At 44.3% G+C, this 19,386-nt stretch overlaps 1 protein-coding gene across 1 annotated transcript; it reads right to left on the bottom strand.

Annotated features, from left to right (window-relative positions):
• Positions 1–469: 469 nt before the first annotated feature.
• Positions 470–2,044, bottom strand: LOC307130659 (ras-related protein ORAB-1; the record flags this gene model as incomplete). Its single annotated transcript, XM_079823750.1, has 6 exons — positions 470–691; positions 775–906; positions 996–1,091; positions 1,401–1,496; positions 1,726–1,798; positions 2,031–2,044. 6 exons carry the CDS (start codon positions 2,042–2,044, stop codon positions 470–472), a joined length of 633 nt encoding a protein of 210 aa, XP_079679876.1.
• Positions 2,045–19,386: the final 17,342 nt, after the last annotated feature.

The following is a 19,386-nucleotide window of genomic DNA, read 5'->3' as shown; positions in this document are numbered from 1 at the left end:
CTGAAGACTGGTGTAATGGTTGCTGAAAATTCAGCTTTGCGTCAAATTACATTTTAAAGTATATTAAAATGTAAAACTGTTATTTTAAATTGATATTTCACTATACTACTGATTTTGTCAAATTAATACAGCCTTAAATGCAAAAGAAACTTATTTCAAAAACATTTAATAATCTTAACGACCCCTAACTTTTGAAAAGTAGTGTATACCTATAGGTTTTGTCCATCACCAAAAAGATGAAAGAACATTTAACATAGAACAATGCATGCATGAACAGAAAATGATTTCCAGAAACATTTCCAAATTCATCTTCATCAGCTTATTAGGATGTGGAAACATAAAGTCAATGGCATTTAAAATTTTACATTTAAAATGAAAAAGAAGGAAAAAGAGGAACAAAAACACATAAACCGATAAACAAAAACAATATGAGTTTTCATATAACCCTGAATTTTAATGATATAGAGTACTAGCAACAAGAGCTGACCTCCTCAGCTACTGACTTCTCTCCACCAGGCCATAGGGGGGCACTGTTTATTTTGGATCCCATTTTAACAGTTTCATTCTGAACACTGTCTGTCCCAATCCTCTTCTGGATTTCAGAGGCCATTGTTAAAAATGCCTTCTCTACGTTGTTTGCGTTCTTGGCACTTGTCTCCAGGAATGGGATTTTGAGTGAATCAGCAAATTCCTGAAAATATATATATATACATTTTAGCTTAGATATGGCAATCCTGTATTACAGACCTCACCAGGAATTTGCATAAGCATTACCTTTGCTGTGGTAAAGTCTACCACCTTTTTTGACGAAAGGTCACACTTGTTACCGACTAGCAACTTGGAGACATTTTCACATGCATAGCGATCAATTTCTTCTAACCATTGCTTCACATTGTTGAAAGACTCCTGTATAAACAAAGTTCTTTATTAGCCATTAATAGTAAGCAATTCTCCATACACAAAATGCTAAAATATACAACATTCAAAAATATTACCTGCTCAGTGACATCATAGACAATTATAATCCCATGAGCCCCTCGATAATAGCTGGATGTTATTGTTCGAAATCGCTCTTGCCCTGCTGTATCCCACTTCAGGATGGAGAAAAGCATGGCACATGTTAAAAAAAGCACAATGTTGTTTGCAAAAACTTTGAGAAGATGGAAATATCGATCCTCATGCAGGCATTTAGGGCCTTTTTGCCCACTGGGACCAACCCAAGTGATAAAAGTTAATTGGCAAATTATTAGTTATTGTAACTGTACAATAATAATTTGATTTTAAATGTTTTTGCTCCACAGGGGTTTGTTTAAAACATAAAAAACAACAAATTAGACACAGCCAGGCACAAACCAACTAGTTGACTCTGAATATGAATTGAAATACATTTCTATACTCACAATCTGCAGTTTGACAGTCTTTCCCTCCATTTCAATAGTTCTGATTTTAAAATCTACTCCAATAGTGCTGATATAGCTCTCTGTATAGGTGTCATCCTGGTGGAATAAGTGTGTGTCATCAACAGAAGTACTTATTTTTAAACATAAAATGGTGGACACTTCCAAAACAGATTCTTTAAAAAAAAAAAAAAAAAAAAAAAAAAATTGTAAAAAAAATTCAGGTGAGTAAATAATGTATAGAGCTACTTTAAATGAATGACACCATTCACTGAAGAACATCCAAACAGAAAATGATGGGTAAAGGGGAACAAATTATTTAGCTTACAGCAAACCGTAGGAGTAAACATGACTTTCCCACACCAGAGTCCCCAATCAGCAGCAATTTGAACAGGTAGTCACTGAGAAAAACATCATATTATTAACATAGCATGTTACTGTACTGGTGTTCATGCTCAATGTAAGCTGCATTTTTATGCACTCATTAATTATGGGAACAATAGTTAATACTAGCATTAATGGCACAAACTAGAGGCCAGAATTCTTCTCTAGTCATTGTAACTGAAGATAAGTCTGTTAACCGTTAGCAACACAGTAACCAAAAAAGTAAACAATAGAGGCATAACTACTTACTACTCAGGATTCATCCTTAGGTTAATTGATCGCAGAAGGCACAAAAGTGTTTTTAGCTCGACTATCCTTGTTCAGCTGGGTTCTGTCCTTGGAAATGCAAACAGCAACAACCGTGGCAATAGTGAACCCAGATACTGCTCCATCATTTATTAAAGCCTCTTATCAGGTTTCAAAGTGGCCATTACCTGTTTCTTAAAGTTGCAGCCTAGTAGCGAGCGACAACAAGTGTCAAAGGCAAGGCACTCAGAAAAAGCCTATGTTGATTTCTGCCAAATTCTGAACAACTTCTGAAGATATAAATTGTTAATGAAATATGTAATTGTACCAACGCCTATCCAACAAGCTGTCATTGGGTCAGTGTTTAAGTTAATCACAAAACAATTATAAAACTCGTGAAATTATTAACTTGCAAGAAAAAAAGAGTGAACCCAAGACCATCAACACTACCAGTAACCAGTCAAAAAAACGAACTTGTCATAGTAAACTACTGCCGCTAGAGGCCGCTGAGGAATAAGAAAGAGTCCACTCAACTCATTGCTGTTGAACATCAGATATTTAAAAAAAGAAATGCATTACAAAAAAAATACAATATATATTCGCATTATGTTAGATAAACTTTTTAATAAGTATGCTGAATATTTAGTCTCAATAATAGTCACTTTTTTGAGAAAAGGTTAGGGATTAGAGATTTGACAACACTGTGAAAAAAGGTGAGTAAACTAAATCAACCCTCCCCTGCAAGTAAGTAGCCCACTGTGAATGTATATTTATTGGAATTCATTAAAAATAATATTTGCTAATATAAAACTACACTGCAAACACTGTTCAACACCTACCCCATGGCTTCACAGACAAGGCTTAAACCTATAGGCCAGGCTAAAATGCATGTTTGAGCTGTTTTAACTGAAAGCAGCTTGCACTGGCATATCTTAAAATATGTCACTGCCATTGTTTTGTCTCTAAAAGACCTACAGACATTTCTGCCTGGATGAAGGAATATCACCTGCAACTAAACCTTGCAAAGACAGAACTGTTTGTGGTCTCAGCCAACCCAGCACTTCACCATAATATCTCCATTCAGCTAGGTTCATCAACCATAACTCTGTCCAGGACAGCCAAGAACCTTGGAGTTGTGATTGATGATCAGCTAAAATTCACTGACCACATTACTGCAACAACCCGGTCCTGCAGATTTGCATTATACAACATTAGGAAGATTAGACCCTTCCTATCAGAGCAGGCCACACAACTCCTGGTCCAAGCTCTTGTTATCTCCAGACTGGACTACTGTATAGGGATGGGCGATACCACTTATTTTGTTTTCGATACGATACCAATATTTTCAAGGCCAGTATCGCCGATATTGATACCGATACGATACTTCTAAACTGAACTTTTATATTATTACATTTATTAAATTATTAAAATTACTAAGAGTAAAATGGGTAAAGATACCCACTTAACATTATATTTGAAAGGTATTTTAACATTCAATATGCCTTAATTGCAACTTATTAGATCATATTTTTGTTTGCACATGGTAAAAATATGTATACTTGTAGTGGTAACCATGGAAATCTACAAATCATCAATTTCAGATCATGGTTCAGACGAGCAGGAAAATAGTCCTAACTATTCGGTAACATAGGTTAATCGTATTGTATGCAATAATTAATCTTCAAAAAAAAAAACACCTTAGTATCGATATTTTTATTTGAGTATCAATACTTTTCGATGCTCACATCAGTATCGATATAACGATATTTCATATCGATGCGCCCATCCCTACTACTGTAATGCTCTTCTAACGGGCCTTCCGGCATGCACTATCAAACCCTTACAACTAATCCAGAATGCAGCAGCATCACACCTCTCTTCATCAGTCTGCACTGGCTCCCAATAGCCGCTCGAATCAAATTCAAGGCATTGATGCTCGCCTTCAAAGCAACCACTGGCTCTGCACTAGAGGGCTGCATTGGGATTGAGTCCCGCCGGGTCCCGCGGGACCCAACGTAAATCTCGCGGGAGCGGGCGGTTTGAATTTTGCTGCGGGCGGGAATGGGCGGCTAAAAAAAACACAGCGGGAATCGGCGGGATAGGGAGGTTGCCTAACGACATGATGGAGAAGATGTCAATAGATGATGTAGAAAAGAACCTCAAACGAGGTATTTACAGCACAAAAGCTAAGCAAGGAAAGTCTGACATTTGGAGAAGTTTCTCAATTGTTTTGGTAGGCAAAATCATGCGGTATAACGTTATATGTATCCACATATTGCGCAGCTGGCAAATACATAGCTACTTGATCATACCTCACCAAAAACGCTCAGCACTCCCTGCAGGTCAAGTTGACTGTTTGGTGTTTTTGACAAACAATACATAGAAGTTTAGTGAGTGGAAATGGATTGTTTCTAAATGTCCGTTTGCTATTTTGTGTTCACATTACGTTCTGTTGAAGCATGTTTTCTCAGGTTTCCTTTCAGTCGGTCACGTTCGACGTACGTCGGAACTGACCGACAAATTGGGATCTGTTTTTTGTTTCTCAATCTGTTTTTCTGTTTTCTGTTTTGCAAAGCAGTCTATTTTTATGTGCAAAGTTTTGGATAAAAACGAAATTATATTTGAATGTATTTGTCTTTTTTTTTTTTTTTTGACATGCAGGCCAGGGAAACGAAACAAACAACCCCATGAATCTCTTTAATAATATCAATACAAATACGTGTTTTTTTTTCTCCTGCGGGACGGGAGAAGACACAAAATCAATGCATCTCTATTATTGAGCGGGAATAAATTCTCAGAGTTTTGCGGGTGCGGGCGGGAGTGGACATACATATTGCGGGAGCGGGCGGGAGTGTAACACATACGTTGCGGGAGCGGGCGGTAATGGTCAGAAATTCGGCGGGTGCGGGCGGGAGCGGGATGAAGAAAACAGTCCCGCGCAGGGCTCTACTCTGCACCAATATACCTAAACTCGCTTGTTCAGACTTACACACCCTCCAGAAACTTGCGTTCTGCAAGTGAACGTCGCCTTGTGGTGCCATCCCAAAGAGGCATGAAATCCCTCTCACTGATCTTCTCCTGGACCATTCCCACCTGGTAGAAGGACCTGCCTATTTGTACCTGCCTAGCAGGAGCAACTTTTGGTAAGTATTCTGTTTAATTATTTTGTCATTTTGCATAGTATTTATTTATTTTAATAAATTGCCACATAGACAGTAAAAGATTGCCTGCGAGCTTCTCCTCCTGTCTATACGGCAATCGTTAGCCTAATTTGACAAAAAAAACGCTTTTACGGGGCGATAGTGTAAGATACAAGGTAATGGAGCCTTTTATTAATTATCGTGTTTCTTTAGAAATAAACAATGGACAAATGGAGTCTTTAAACGCCTCAGATGTAAATTTATTCGCTGTCAAAGTGACGCCAAAATGAATAGGAGTCAATGGGATGCTAACAGCAGGTGATGGCTTGGTTAGCAATGGCTGCCCTTATGGAAGGTACGCTTTCCGGGTGCTGGATTACCCCCTTGCCACACACGCGCATACAATGATTTCTTAGCATTGCCATAATGCAGTATTTATTGCCCCCTAATGTTGCTTTAGAATATTACAGGTTGTAGAGGAATCCAGTGAGGAAAAGAAACAAATATAAAACAAACACAACATGGTAATAAATGTTGTGATATTATTTCCATCAAAAGGTACATACATTTTTGGTCAAGAGCTTGTATTGACAGTGCAAGAGTCAAGCACTATTGCATTATTTTTGTGTGCAAAAACAAACAAAAATAATGAATTTATTCAACAATTTCGTTGTGGCCTGTGCCAGACTCCTACACTGTTTACGATGTAGTGCAGCTCCCACTAAAGTCATTATTTTTGTTTGTTTTTGCACACAAAAAGTATTCTCGTCGCTTCATAAAATTAAGATTGAAACACTGGAGTCACATGGACTATTTTTATACCTTTCTGGACCTTGAAAGTGTTAATTAAAAAGCTGTCTATAGGGGTCTGAGAGCTCTCGGATCAAAAATATCTTCATTTGTGTACCGAATATGAACGAAGGTCTTACGGACTTGGAACGACATGGGGGTAAGGTCTGGACTCAGAGGTACCTTTCATGTGTGAAAATGATTCTTCATGCTCCCTTCCAACCATTCTGTCACAATTTGAGCCTGATAAATCTTGACATTGTCATCGTGGAATATGGCCATGATGTGTCAGTTGTTCAAGAGATGAAAAGCTCCATCAACTAGGTTTAGAAGAACCGTTGTCAAACATATAATTGTTACAAGTACACAGGAGGCAGACACAGATGTTAACAGGTAAGGGTAGTTTATTAGACCACAGTAGAGCAGGTGTTGTGGAGCAGGTGAGTAAACCGGTTGTTGGTAGATTTGAAGGTGATACGAGAGAGAGAGAGTTACTGTCTTTTGTTTTGTAGATGGAAGGATGCTGGAGCCTGGAGATCGCTGGAGACTGGAGATCGCTGGAGACTGGAGATCGCTGGAGTACTGAGGGACAGACGGGAACACATCCACACAGAAGACAAGGAACACGGAAGGAAGGAGACACGCTGGAGACAGGTAAGTATCTGAAGTAGAGTCCTTGAGGTAAGCATAGCCTGAAGTATATGCGAATGAGACCGGACGTGGAGTGCTGTGTGGTTGTGAGTCTTATAGTGCTTGTGATGAGTGTGGTGATGAGGTGCAGGTGATGGTGATCAGTACTCTGAGGAAGGAGTGCGCTGTGATTGGTGGAGGGTGGAACCTGACGTGTCTGTGACAGTACCCCCCCCTCCACGGCCCGCTCCAGAGGGCCGAGAACCCCGACGCCGTGGTGGACGTCCTCTACCCCACGGAGCTGGTTTCTCAGGATGTCTGTCGTGAAAGGTCTGGAGTAAACTGGGATCTAAAATGTCGCTCCTTGGGACCCAGGAGCGTTCTTCGGGACCATATCCTTCCCAATCCACTAGATACTCCAGCTGACCACCAGCTTTTTGCAAGGCAGACGCATTCTGATGTCTCGGGTAGATAGCCACACCAGCTGACCAGGCTGGAAGACGGGGGTGTCAGAACGTCGAAGATCAGCGACCATCCTGCGTCTGCACAGGGCCCGTTGCAACTGATGCTGAGCTGGGAGAAAAACATAGCCCAACGGGCTTGTCTGGGGTTTAGTCTCTTGGCTGATCGAAGATACTCAAGGTTTTTATGATCTGTTAGCACCAGGAACGCATGTTTGGCTCCCTCCAACCAATGCCTCCACTCTTCCAAGGCAAGCTTGACTGCAAGGAGTTCCCTGTCACGGATGGAGTAGTTGACTTCCGCCGGGCTGAGCTTGCGGGAGAAGAAGGCGCATGGATGGAGTCTACTTGGCGTCCCCTGCTGCTGAGACAACACCGCTCCCACTCCGGTTGTGGAAGCATCCACCTCCACGACGAAGGGCCTTTCCGGGTCTGGATGGACTAGTAGGGGAGCGGTGGTGAAGGCTTTCTTGAGTTGGCTGAAGGCGTTGGTGGCTGCCGGGGCCCAGGACAGAGACTTGGGCTTATTGCGTAACATACTGGTGAATGGATGAGTGATAGAGCTGTAACCTTTGATGAATCGTCTGCAGAAATTGGAGAAACCTAGGAAGCGTTGGAGTTCTTTTATGGTAGTGGGTTCTGGCCAGGTTGTGATGGACTCCACCTTCCTCTCGTCCATCCGGATGCCACTGTGATCTATGTGGTATCCCAGGAAGGAAACGGATGCTTGGTGGAAAGAACACTTTTTGGCCTTGAGGAACAGATGGAACTGACGTAGACGGCTGAGGACCTCCGCAACGTGTTGGCGATGTTCGGCCTGGCTCCGGGAGTAGATGAGGATGTCGTCGATGTAGACTAGGACGAATCGATGGAGAAACTCCCGGAGCACCTCATGGATGAAATCCTGGAATACGGAGGGGGCGTTTACCAATCCATACGGCATGACAAGGTATTCATAGTGTCCAGTAGGGGTAATAAAGGCAGTCTTCCACTCGTCCCCCTCACGTATCCGGATGAGGTTGTACGCGCTGCGGAGGTCCAACTTGGTGAACACAGTGGCACCACGGAGATGTTCGAGGGCTGCTGGGACGAGAGGAAGGGGATACCGGAACTTAACAGTGATTTTGTTGAGGGAAAGATAATCGATGCAGGGCCGCAAGCCTCCGTCCTTTTTTGCCACAAAGAAGAAGCTGGATGCAGCAGGGGAAGTAGACGGCCTGATGTAACCTTGGGCGAGGGCTTCCTGGATGTATTCCTCCATGGCCTTCTCCTCCGGGATGGATAGTGGGTATATCTTACCCCTTGGTACTGGTTCACCCGGAAGCAGGTCGATGGCACAGTCCCATGGCCGGTGTGGAGGCAGCTTAGAAGCCCGTTGCGGGCAGAAGACATCGCTGAAGGGAGCGTAACACTTGGGGATATCGACAGAGCGTTGTTCAACTGGACTTTCGATGGAGGTGACACAGAGAGTCAGATCCGGCAGAGACGAGGATGGAAGAGGAAGTTCAGTTAGACATTGAGAGAAGCAAGTGTCGCCCCACTTCAGGATTTCGCCCGTCTTCCAGGAGATGGTAGGGTTGTGCTGCTCCAACCAGGGGCGCCCCAGAACCACGTCAGCAGTCGAATCCTCCAGAACCAGCATGTGAGCCTCTTCCAGGTGTAAAAGCCCTACTTGGAGAGTGACTGGTCCAGCCACGGTACGGACGTGCTTGCGACTGAAGGGTCTTCTGGTTATTGAGCTGATCCTGTAGGTGGTCGGAGACGGAGTGGTCTTGAGGCGTAACTGGCGGCAGATGGCACCGGAGAGGAAGTTGCCGGCTGACCCCGAGTCGAGGAGCGCGACCACTGAAAGGGAGACATTAGCGGCAGTAAGGGTGACGACAGTGGTGAGTGGTTTCATTTTATGATCAGCAGGAATAATGGCACTCACCATGGGTCGCGGAGGTCGTGTGGGGCATGCAGCTATGACATGCCCAGGTTCACCACAATACAGGCAGAGACGTAGGGTCAGCCGACAGCGGCGTTCTTCAGGGGTTAGTCGGGAGTTCTCTAACTCCATGGGTTCGTGGGCTGGTTCTGGGGTGCTGACGGGTTCGGATCGGCGGAAGGGCACGTTGAAGGGATACTGGTCCTGGTGCTCTTGGATGCACGCCTGCATGCGAGTGGCGCAGCGAATGGAGTGCTGGATGATGGCTGAGGACCTCCGCAACGTGTTGGCGATGTTCGGCCTGGCTCCGGGAGTAGATGAGGATGTCGTCGATGTAGACTAGGACGAATCGATGGAGAAACTCCCGGAGCACCTCATGGATGAAATCCTGGAATACGGAGGGGGCGTTTACCAATCCATACGGCATGACAAGGTATTCATAGTGTCCAGTAGGGGTAATAAAGGCAGTCGGGTGCTGACGGGTTCAGATCGGCGGAAGGGCACGTTGAAGGGATACTGGTCCTGGTGCTCTTGGATGCACGCCTGCATGCGAGTGGCGCAGCGAATGGAGTGCTGGATGAACTTCTCAAGGCCAATGGAGTCCTCGCATGCAGCGAGATACAGCCGTACCCGAGGTTCCAATCCTTGCCGAAATGTTGTTATCAGCGCCTGTTCATTCCATCCGCTGACTGCTGCAAGTGTTCTGAATTGCAAAGCATAATCGTAAATAGACATGGATCCCTGTTTTAAATTATAAAGTTTCTCACCAGCTGAAGAATCTGTGATCGGTTTTCCAAACACTTCCCGGAAGTGGGAAATAAAAGCTGCGTATGATTGCGTTACCGCACCCTGTTGTGACCAGATGGAATCGGCCCACATTAATGCTTTGCCGCTGAGCTGAGAGATAATGAAGGCGATCTTGGAAGTGTCGCTCGGGTACAAGTGCGGCTGCATCTCCAGGACCAGTGTGCATTGCAGCAGGAAGCCGCTGCAATTCTCCGCCGATCCTGAGTAGGGCGCCGGTTTGGCCATGGGACTAGCATACGGAGGTAGTGAAGGAGGGTTGTTGACGGATGGGTTAGTGATCGCTGGTGCAGGTGAATGAACAGTAACTGGAGTGGGTTGTGGAGGAAATGTACGCCGAAGTGCATCTACCAATTCCTGAAATGGATCCGGTTGGCTCATACTGGGCCTTCGGTTTTGGTCTGGTCTTGGTCTGGTTACAAGTACACAGGAGGCAGACACAGATGTTAACAGGTAAGGGTAGTTTATTAGACCACAGTAGAGCAGGTGTTGTGGAGCAGGTGAGTAAACCGGTTGTTGGTAGATTTGAAGGTGATACGAGAGAGAGAGAGAGAGTTACTGTCTTTTGTTTTGTAGATGGAAGGATGCTGGAGCCTGGAGATCGCTGGAGACTGGAGATCGCTGGAGTACTGAGGGACAGATGGGAACACATCCACACAGCAGACAAGGAACACGGAAGGAAGGAGACACGCTGGAGACAGGTAAGTATCTGAAGTAGAATCCTTGAGGTAAGCATAGCCTGAAGTATATGCGAACGAGACCGGACGTGGAGTGCTGTGTGGTTGTGAGTCTTATGCTGCGTTCCAGGCAGGTTTTTGAGCCCGTAAATTACAACTTCAAACCACGACTCACGACTTTGTAGTGTTCCAGGCAAAGTCACGCCAAACTGCCTGAGCGCAAGGAATTGTGTGGTAGTTAGATGTAAACAAAGCGTGGCGGACCGTACGGGGTGTATGCTCATTTACAATCATTTCTATCGCTAAAGGTGCTTTACTCCTTGCTTATTTGAGGCAAACGGAGGAGAAAAACAGCGCAGACGGCAAGAAAAGCTGTTATTCCTTTTATTTTACGTTATTTGTATACTTGTTTCATAAACACCGGATCCGTTGGGGGCTGCCATTGTTGCTTCGCGGGCTATGTGATGTCAAAACTCGTAACTGGGAGTACATCTATCTAGTACGAGTTCACGGGTGGGAAGTCACGGGTTTGACTGCCGTTCCAGTCCACTTTCACGGGTAGAAGGTTGGAAAAACACGGGTTACGGGTTGCCTGGAACGCGGCATTATAGTGCTTGTGATGAGTGTGGTGATGAGGTGCAGGTGATGGTGATCAGTACTCTGGGGAAGGAGTGCGCTGTGATTGGTGGAGGGTGGAACCTGACGTGTCTGTGACAATAATATGCTAGAAACATAAAAATCACTGCAATAATGATCCAATCATAGACTCTCAAGCATTTGCCTATTTAAATCCAAACAGCGACAAATCACAGACTTTTTGATTTAATAGCAACTCCAGGGGCCCGTTTCAATAAGGAGGTTCAACCAACTCTGAGTTTAAACCTGAACTCTGAGTTGACCTACTCTGAGATGGGAAACTCTGAGTTTTGGGTTTCAGAACAACTGAATTGAGGTAGTTCAATCAACTCTGAGTAGACTGACTCTGAGTTAAGCACATGCACTCCAACTATGAAAAGCCACGATCAATGGAGCTCCGAAATTCCGATTCACCATGGCAACAGCACCCAACAAAAAGACGTTTGCATACTTCCGGGTCAATATGTAAGTTTAATTCTTAATTATTTTAATTAAGTTTAATTTTCGTGGTATCCAAAAGGCAAAAATGAATGTGGCAGCAGCTAAAAATAAAAAATAAAAACATATTTCAATCAGGTAAAGCTTTAAGCATAAAGTGTTCATCGGTGTAGGTTTAATGACTTTACAAACATTTGACATATTAAATAAATGCCATTCAGTGTCCAATGTGCAGCAGCTTTTCCCACATAGACCCTTTTCACAGACTGTGATGACGTGTTTTAATGTTCATCAATTTCCTAAATCCTGCAACGTTTTTTGTGTATATATATTTTTTAATGTATGTACATTTATAACACTAATACTTTGTATTATATTACTTTTGCATCAAATTACAAAAAACAAGTTACCGCTGCTGTGAGGGTGTTTCTAATAAAGCGTCTATGGGAGTGATGGTGAAAAATAATATCTTTCTCTCTTTTCACTTCTGTTATACAATCTCACTCTATTTTTTCCCTCTTTTTGAAAGTTGTGAAATCACTATTGTGGAGTTTTTCTTTTGCTATTTTTGCAAATGGGGATACAAAAATATATATTTAATGTAGTCTCTCATTCACCAATATAAAAGTTAACCAACTATGATGACTTCAGCTTCGGAAACCCGGAAATGTGAAAAGGGTCTATGCTCTTTTCACATAATGAAATGTTCTCTAATCCCACCTGTTACATTTATTAAATAGGGTAATGACATTAAAGGTCCCATGGCATGAAATTTTCATTTTATGAGGTTTTTCAACATTAATATGAGTTCCCCTAGCCTGAATATTGTCCCCAAGTGGATAGAAATGTTGATTGGTGTAAACCCGAGTTCTGGCTGTCTTTCTCTGCCTTTGAGAAAATGACAGGCCAGACTAGCCAATCCTGAAGTCTCCTGTTTTGACGTCCAAGCAGGAACGGTTACCTCCCTTTCCTCCACCCAGAGAATCTGGCACGCCCATGCAAACGCTCGAAAGATCATGGGTTGTGAACGAGTGAATGCTGGCAGTTTGGATGTACAAATGAAAACAGAAGTCTTTTTTCAGTTCCTTCTAATCTGTGATCAGTGATTTCTGATGTGTAGCTAATTATTTATTATTCGTGCACACGCAGCGGCTTCTCTCTCTCCCGACAGAACGGTGTTTTCGTGTTTTCTATCTTGTGAGTCAGTGTTTTTGTATGTCCTCGTCGTGTCTATCTGTTCTACAATGTGCATACAGTCGTTTCTGTTCAACATCAGCAGAGTAACATCTTTAGAGATAAACCTCGCACAATGTCTTGCAATGGGAAAAAAAGACGCGGACGTCACCATATAGGGGTTTCACCGATGATGATGCGGAGATTCCTGCAGCTCGACGACGCACGCGCCAACAAAAGGTTAGCATGCTTGAGCTTATGCTGGGACAGATTGCAAATTATTGTCCAGTTATATCCCGCAACACTATTGTTAAGAACTCCACTTGCATTGACCAGATATGGCAGACAATCAGGCTACACTTTGGATTTCAATCCACGGGTGCCCATTTCATTGACTTTACTGCCATTAAATTAGAGCCTAAGGAGGGTCCAGAGGATTTATATCAGAGATTAATGGCCTTTGTTGAAGACAATTTACTTCGTAAAGACTCTTGTATTACTCATGGAGGGGCAGCTATTGTGGAGGATGAAGAACTCTCTCCCACAATAGAACATTTTATTGTTCTCACATGGCTTCGACTTATACACAGTGAGTTACCGAAACTCGTAAAGCAGAGGTATGGCACTGAATTACGATCACGTACACTGGCGTCTATAAAACCAGAGATATCACAAGCTCTTAGCTCATTATTGGATGAACTTCAGTCGTCAGAGGATGCCAGAGCTATGCGCACTGCTGTGTCGAACTTTCCAAGGCAGAGACCGTCGTCGTCTATGGGTCGATTTAGGAAGTCATGTCCATTATGTAAAGAGGCTCACAGACCTGATAATCACTTTCTCAGTAAGTGTTCCTATCTGCCTCCCCAAGACAGAGCATTCATTGCTAAAGCACGGCAAGTGGTGGGTTCGTTAGACCACACAGAGGGTGAATCTGATGATGGCCATGATGATTCTGTGTGTTGCCCTATGGCAGTGCAGCGTGTTCGTATCATGCAGTCGCCGTGTCTTGATGCTTTCCATGGTTATGCTCCAGTTAAGCTGACCATTGATAGTGGTGCTACAGGAAATATGATAAGGACAGCGTGTGCTAATAGACTGGGGCTTAAGATTACCAGCAGTACCCAGTCGGCTCACCAGGCGGATGGCTCTTCACCTTTAAAGGTAGTTGGTGAGACAAACACCCACTTTCATAGAGATGGACATGAGCTTTACTTTGAAGGGCTTGTTGTAGAAAATTTAGACTCTGATATTCTTGCTGGCATACCATTTATGGAGTGGAATGACATCTCCCTTCGCCCTGCTAAACACCAGGTCTGTGTAGGGTCTAATACATATGAGTACGGTTCCAGTCGAACAGTGGGGAATACACACGTTGTCCGGCGAGCACATGTCCTTCGTGCTACATCGTCACATACTGTGTGGCCTGGCGACTTTGTTGAGCTCGAACTGCCTGCCGAGTTGGTGAACGTTAGTGAGAAACTCGCTGTTGAGCCGCATGAGGCCTTTACACAGTGGCTTGCACCTGCCTTGTATACAGGAATATCAGGTAAAATCAGAATTCCCAATTTGACCGATACACCGCAGGGCATTAGGAGAAATGATCATGTGTGTCGTATTCGTAGGACTTATGTCCCAGAGCCTGAACTACCTGAACGGGCTCCGTCTGAGACCTCAATGACAGTTACCCATAAATCCAGTCTGACCCTGTTTTCCAAGCTCGTCTCATTAGACCCAGATAGTATAATGACTCCAAACGTTAGAGACAAATTTCTGGAGGTCCACCGAGAATTCGACGAAGTCTTCAACCCACAGTTTAAGGGTTATAATGCCGCTGTCGGACCCTTTCAGGCTAGAGTAAATATGGGCCCTGTTCAACCACCGCAACGGAAGGGTAGAGTCCCACAGTACTCAAGAGGCCAGTTACAGGAGCTGCAAGCTCAATTTGACATGTTAGAACAGATGGGGGTCTTTAAAAAACCTGAGGATGTGGATGTTGCTGTTGAGTATGTTAATCCATCATTCCTTATCAAAAAACCGAACGGAGGGTTCCGTCTTGTAACAGCATTCACAGACGTAGGCCGGTACAGCAAACCTCAGCCATCTCTCATGCCAAACATCGATGCCACTTTACGTCAGATCGCTCAGTGGAGATATATTGTTGCAACTGACCTCACAAAGGCATTCTATCAGATACCCCTTTCAAGGGAGTCCATGAAGTACTGTGGAGTAGTAACGCCATTCAAGGGAATTCGTGTGTATGCTAGATGTGCAATGGGTATGCCTGGATCAGAAACTGCCCTGGAGGAGTTGACGTGTCGGGTGTTTGGTGACCTTCTTCAACAGGGTCAGGTGGTCAAAGTTGCTGACGATCTTTACTGTGGTGCTAACAGTTTTGAAGAACTGCTTGTGGTCTGGAGGAGGGTATTAGTGGCTCTTCAGGCATGTAACCTATGCTTATCCCCTGTAAAAACAGTTGTTGCGCCTGCACAGACCAACATCCTAGGATGGGTATGGAGCCAGGGTACTATCAGCGCTAGTCAACATCGCATTGCCACGTTAGCCTCATGCACCCCTCCTACGTGTGTTAGAGGTCTGAGATCTTTTATTGGTGCTTATAAAGTCTTAGCACGGGTACTTAAGGGATGTGCTTCAGTTCTTGCCCCCCTTGACGATATGGTTGCTGGGTGTGAGTCAAAAACTGCGATCGTATGGTCAGATGAGCTTCTTCAGTGTTTTCACAGGGCTCAGAGGACATTATCCAGTAACTGTGCGGTGACAATACCACGACCCGATGACCAACTTTGGATCGTTACTGACGGTGCTTTCAGCATTGTACGTGACACGTGAGGGAAAATTACTGGTGGCTGGCTACTTTAGTGCTAAACTTCGCAAAAACCAGATCAATTGGCTTCCATGTGAAATTGAAGCTCTCGCTACAGCGGCTGCATTAAAGCACTTTGGCCCATTTGTTATCCAGTCAACAAAGAAGGCGTGTGTTCTTACTGACAGCAAACCGTGTGTGCAAGCCTTTGAGAAATTATGTAGGGGTGAGTTTTCAGCAAGTCCACGTGTCACTACGTTCTTGTCAACTGCAAGTCGATTCCAGGTGTCTGTCCGCCATGTCGCTGGGGCTGCTATTCTTCCATCAGATCATGCTAGTCGCAATGCTGTAGAGTGCAACAGCCCTACATGTCAGGTGTGTGGATTCGTCCAGGAGTGTATGAATATGGTTGTGCACCGGTCTGACGTTGGTGACATTTTGCACGGAGCACAAAAGGTACCCTTTTCAAATAGAGCGTCATGGGTGTCCATACAGGCAGCTTGTCCAGATCTTCGTAGAGTATGTGCACATCTTCGCCAAGGTACACGCCCCTCTAAGCGAGTAACCAATGTCAGAGATGTGAAACGCTATCTGAACAATATCACTTTGGCAAAGGATGGGCTCTTAGTCGTACATCGTCATACACCGCTAGTGAGATCTTCCGAGTGCATTGTCGTTCCAAGGAATGTGTTGCATGGCTTGCTTATGTCATTGCACATCAGGTTGAATCACCCATCTGTAAATCAGTTGAGACTCGTAGTCAGCCGATACTTCTATGCATTGGATTTGGAAGCTGCTATTCAACACACCAATAAGGGTTGTCATCAATGTGCAGCATTGGCAAAGTCCCCTTCGTTTGTAGTGGAACAGTCCAGCAGTGACCCGCCTGAGGCTGTAGGATCCTCTTTTGCAGCAGATGTGTTAAAACGTGAACGTCAGCTCATTCTAGTTGTTCGTGAGGCTGTGACGTCTTTCACGGCCGCCCTTTTGATTGCTGATGAGCGAAAAGAGACATTGCGGGATGGGATCGTAACCTTGTGCATTGGTCTGCGTCCACTCGATGGTCCGTTGGCAGTGGTCAGGACTGATCCGGCACCAGGATTCGCAGCATTAACAAATGACGAGGTGCTTGCACAGCATAGATTGGTCATTGAGTTGGGTGCAGCTAAAAATGTTAACACAAAACCCTGTCGCTGAAAAGGCCATTCAAGAGCTGCAGGATGAGGTTTTGCGATTGGAGCCACATTGTCAGTTTATCACACCTCTTCTTTTGTCTATGGCTGTCGCTCAGTTGAACAGCCGGATTAGGATGTCGGCCCGTGAGATGCTGTTCCAACGTGATCAGTTCTCTCTGAAACAGTTACCGGTCCACGATCAGGAGTTAATTGCTCAACAGCATACACAACGTCTGGTAAACCATCCTCACAGCTGTAAGGCTAAAGTTCCATCAAACCGATTTGCAGTTTGCCCAGATGTTGGCCCAGGAGATCTAGTGTACTTGTATAGTGATCGAAATAAGTATCAGGCCCGGAGTCGTTATCTGGTACTTAGTACTGATGGAGCATGGTGCAACATTCGAAAGTTTACAGGCTCACAGCTACGACGTGGCTCGTATAGAGTTTGACTGAGTGATTGTAACAAAGTTGAGTCCATCATTGAGAAAACTGCGTCAGTTGAGGAGGACTCGGACTCTGAGAGCGAGGAATGGGATATGAGCTCTTCCCCACAGATGCCTGACATTCCTAGGGCAATAGCTGAACCAGCATCATCACCAGCACCATCGCCGGTTCCTGATGCTCCTGTGGCAATAGCTGCGCCAGCACCTTCACCTGTTGGTCCTGTCAGCAGTACAAGTAGTTCCCCCTGTCACAGCCTGGTGTCGATACCCCAGAAGTCTGGCCGTCTTCGCCGGCTCCCTGCTAAGCTGATGGACTATGAGCTACAGTAGGCATATAGCCTTGACTCGTATCCTTTTTTGGGTGTGGGGGGAAAGTTATTTTATAGGTTTATACATTTTGTGTTTGGTGTTCTTTAATAGCCTGGTAGGCTGTACCGTATAGGTGATTCTAACAGTTGTTTCTTGTTACCACATAGCTATCCTGGGTACCTCACTGTGATTTACAGGTCAGCAGTTACTGCAGGAGCGGTAGTGTGGTTCTATGGAAAATGGGTGGTGCCAGTGGAATGTGACGTCTGATCCCCGGTGTCGTATATGGGATGTGACGTCTGATCCCCAGTGTTGTGGCACGTCAGCGCGGGGTGGGGTTTGGGTCTATGTGTGATGGCTTATTAGTCTGATGGTGTTCACCAGTAAAGTCATGTGTTAACCAGCTCCTCGTGTTGGTAATTCATTGTGTTATCTAAACACTGGCGCAGCATATTAGCCTCTATCGTTCTCCCCACGAATGCAAGGAATCCAACACGGGTTTTAAAGCGACATGCACACATTAATCGGGGCTTCATGATTAACAGAAGTTAAGCTGAAATCGCGAATGGGTTCAGTGTTATCAGATCGCTAAAGTTGAATTAACTATGCTAATTTGCTCAGCATATATTTTTAAGTACAGCACCGACATCAGTGCTTGATCCGTTCTCATTCAATGGTGCTATTCATCTTGCAAGCGCTGTGAGTTCGTCACATACAAAATGCAATTGAAACTGACACCATAGTTTCAAGCTTAGAAGTGTTATGGGCCTGTCATCCAGCAGAGTACATATTTTGCTCAAACATACAGGGCCCCCAGTTTTGAAATGGCTTCCTTGTGTGATTCAACATGGCTTCCTTTACTATGAGGAAGAACCGCAGCGTTCTGTGCTCTTATAAAGGTGCCGTTGCTTATTGCTTTATAAATATGCGCTTCATATTAATAAATTAGTTCATTAAAGCAAACATGTATAGTAATTGTGCTTTTGTCTTTGCGGTACTCCAGTTAATATGACTCTATTCGTGTTTTATTCCGCTACTGATATCTGGATGCCTATGTCTATTTTTAGGAACTTTAGAATTTAGTGCTATGTCTCATTCGGTCCTTCTGTACTATGACGCCATGGTTACAATTATGAATTAAACAAAGTGTATCTCGCTAGTACTCAAAGCACCATATGTCAAGTAAGGTTTGCTTAATAAACAAGGTTTGACTGGATATTCAATAGCAGTAATTTAATTCCGTACTCAATCTGACCCATTTTTCATAAAGATTACATCCTGTACAGCAACTAAATCGCAGCACGGGAATACAATTATTCAAATCTTTTATGAATATAGTAAGTGAGCAGAGTGCGTTTCCTTTATAAATGCATGAAACCGTCAAATGCTTCAGTTCAACTAAACTCGGACACTAGTGGAAACCGTTTCGGTCAATCTGACTAAACCAAATCATGAATCTATAGCATGTTCTACTCTTCGTTGGTCAAACGTATGCACTAGAAGGCAGAATTGGTCAGTGAACAAGCGCTGAGCCATTCAATCCTGATTGCGTATGTTCCGTGTTGTGTTGGCTCCTCCAATTGGCCATTGCATTCAAGCGCTCCACAGACATTTACATTTACGCATTTGGCAGACGCTTTGGTTCAGGGCGACTTGCATCGTATTTAGGGTGCACATTTGGCATCTTGTCGGATCTTGCTTTCCCTGGGAGTCGAACCCATGGCTTGGAGTTGCTGGTGCTACGCTCTACTGTTTGAGCTTCAGGAAAGACGTGTCTGTGATTGGCTACGCTCGCATTTAGGGTTGCCACCCGTCCCGTAAAATACGGAATCGTCCCGTATTTACAAGCAAAATGACGCGTTCCGTATCAAACCAATACGGGACGCGATTTGTTCCGTATTTTACATAGGTCACATAGTTCAATAAACACACAAGG

Source organism: Gobio gobio (assembly GCF_949357685.1).
Source record: "Gobio gobio genome assembly, chromosome: 8".
Lineage (NCBI taxonomy): Eukaryota > Metazoa > Chordata > Actinopteri > Cypriniformes > Gobionidae > Gobio > Gobio gobio.
Note: the sequence above shows the minus strand (reverse complement) of the source record. Positions and strands in the feature narration are given on the sequence as shown.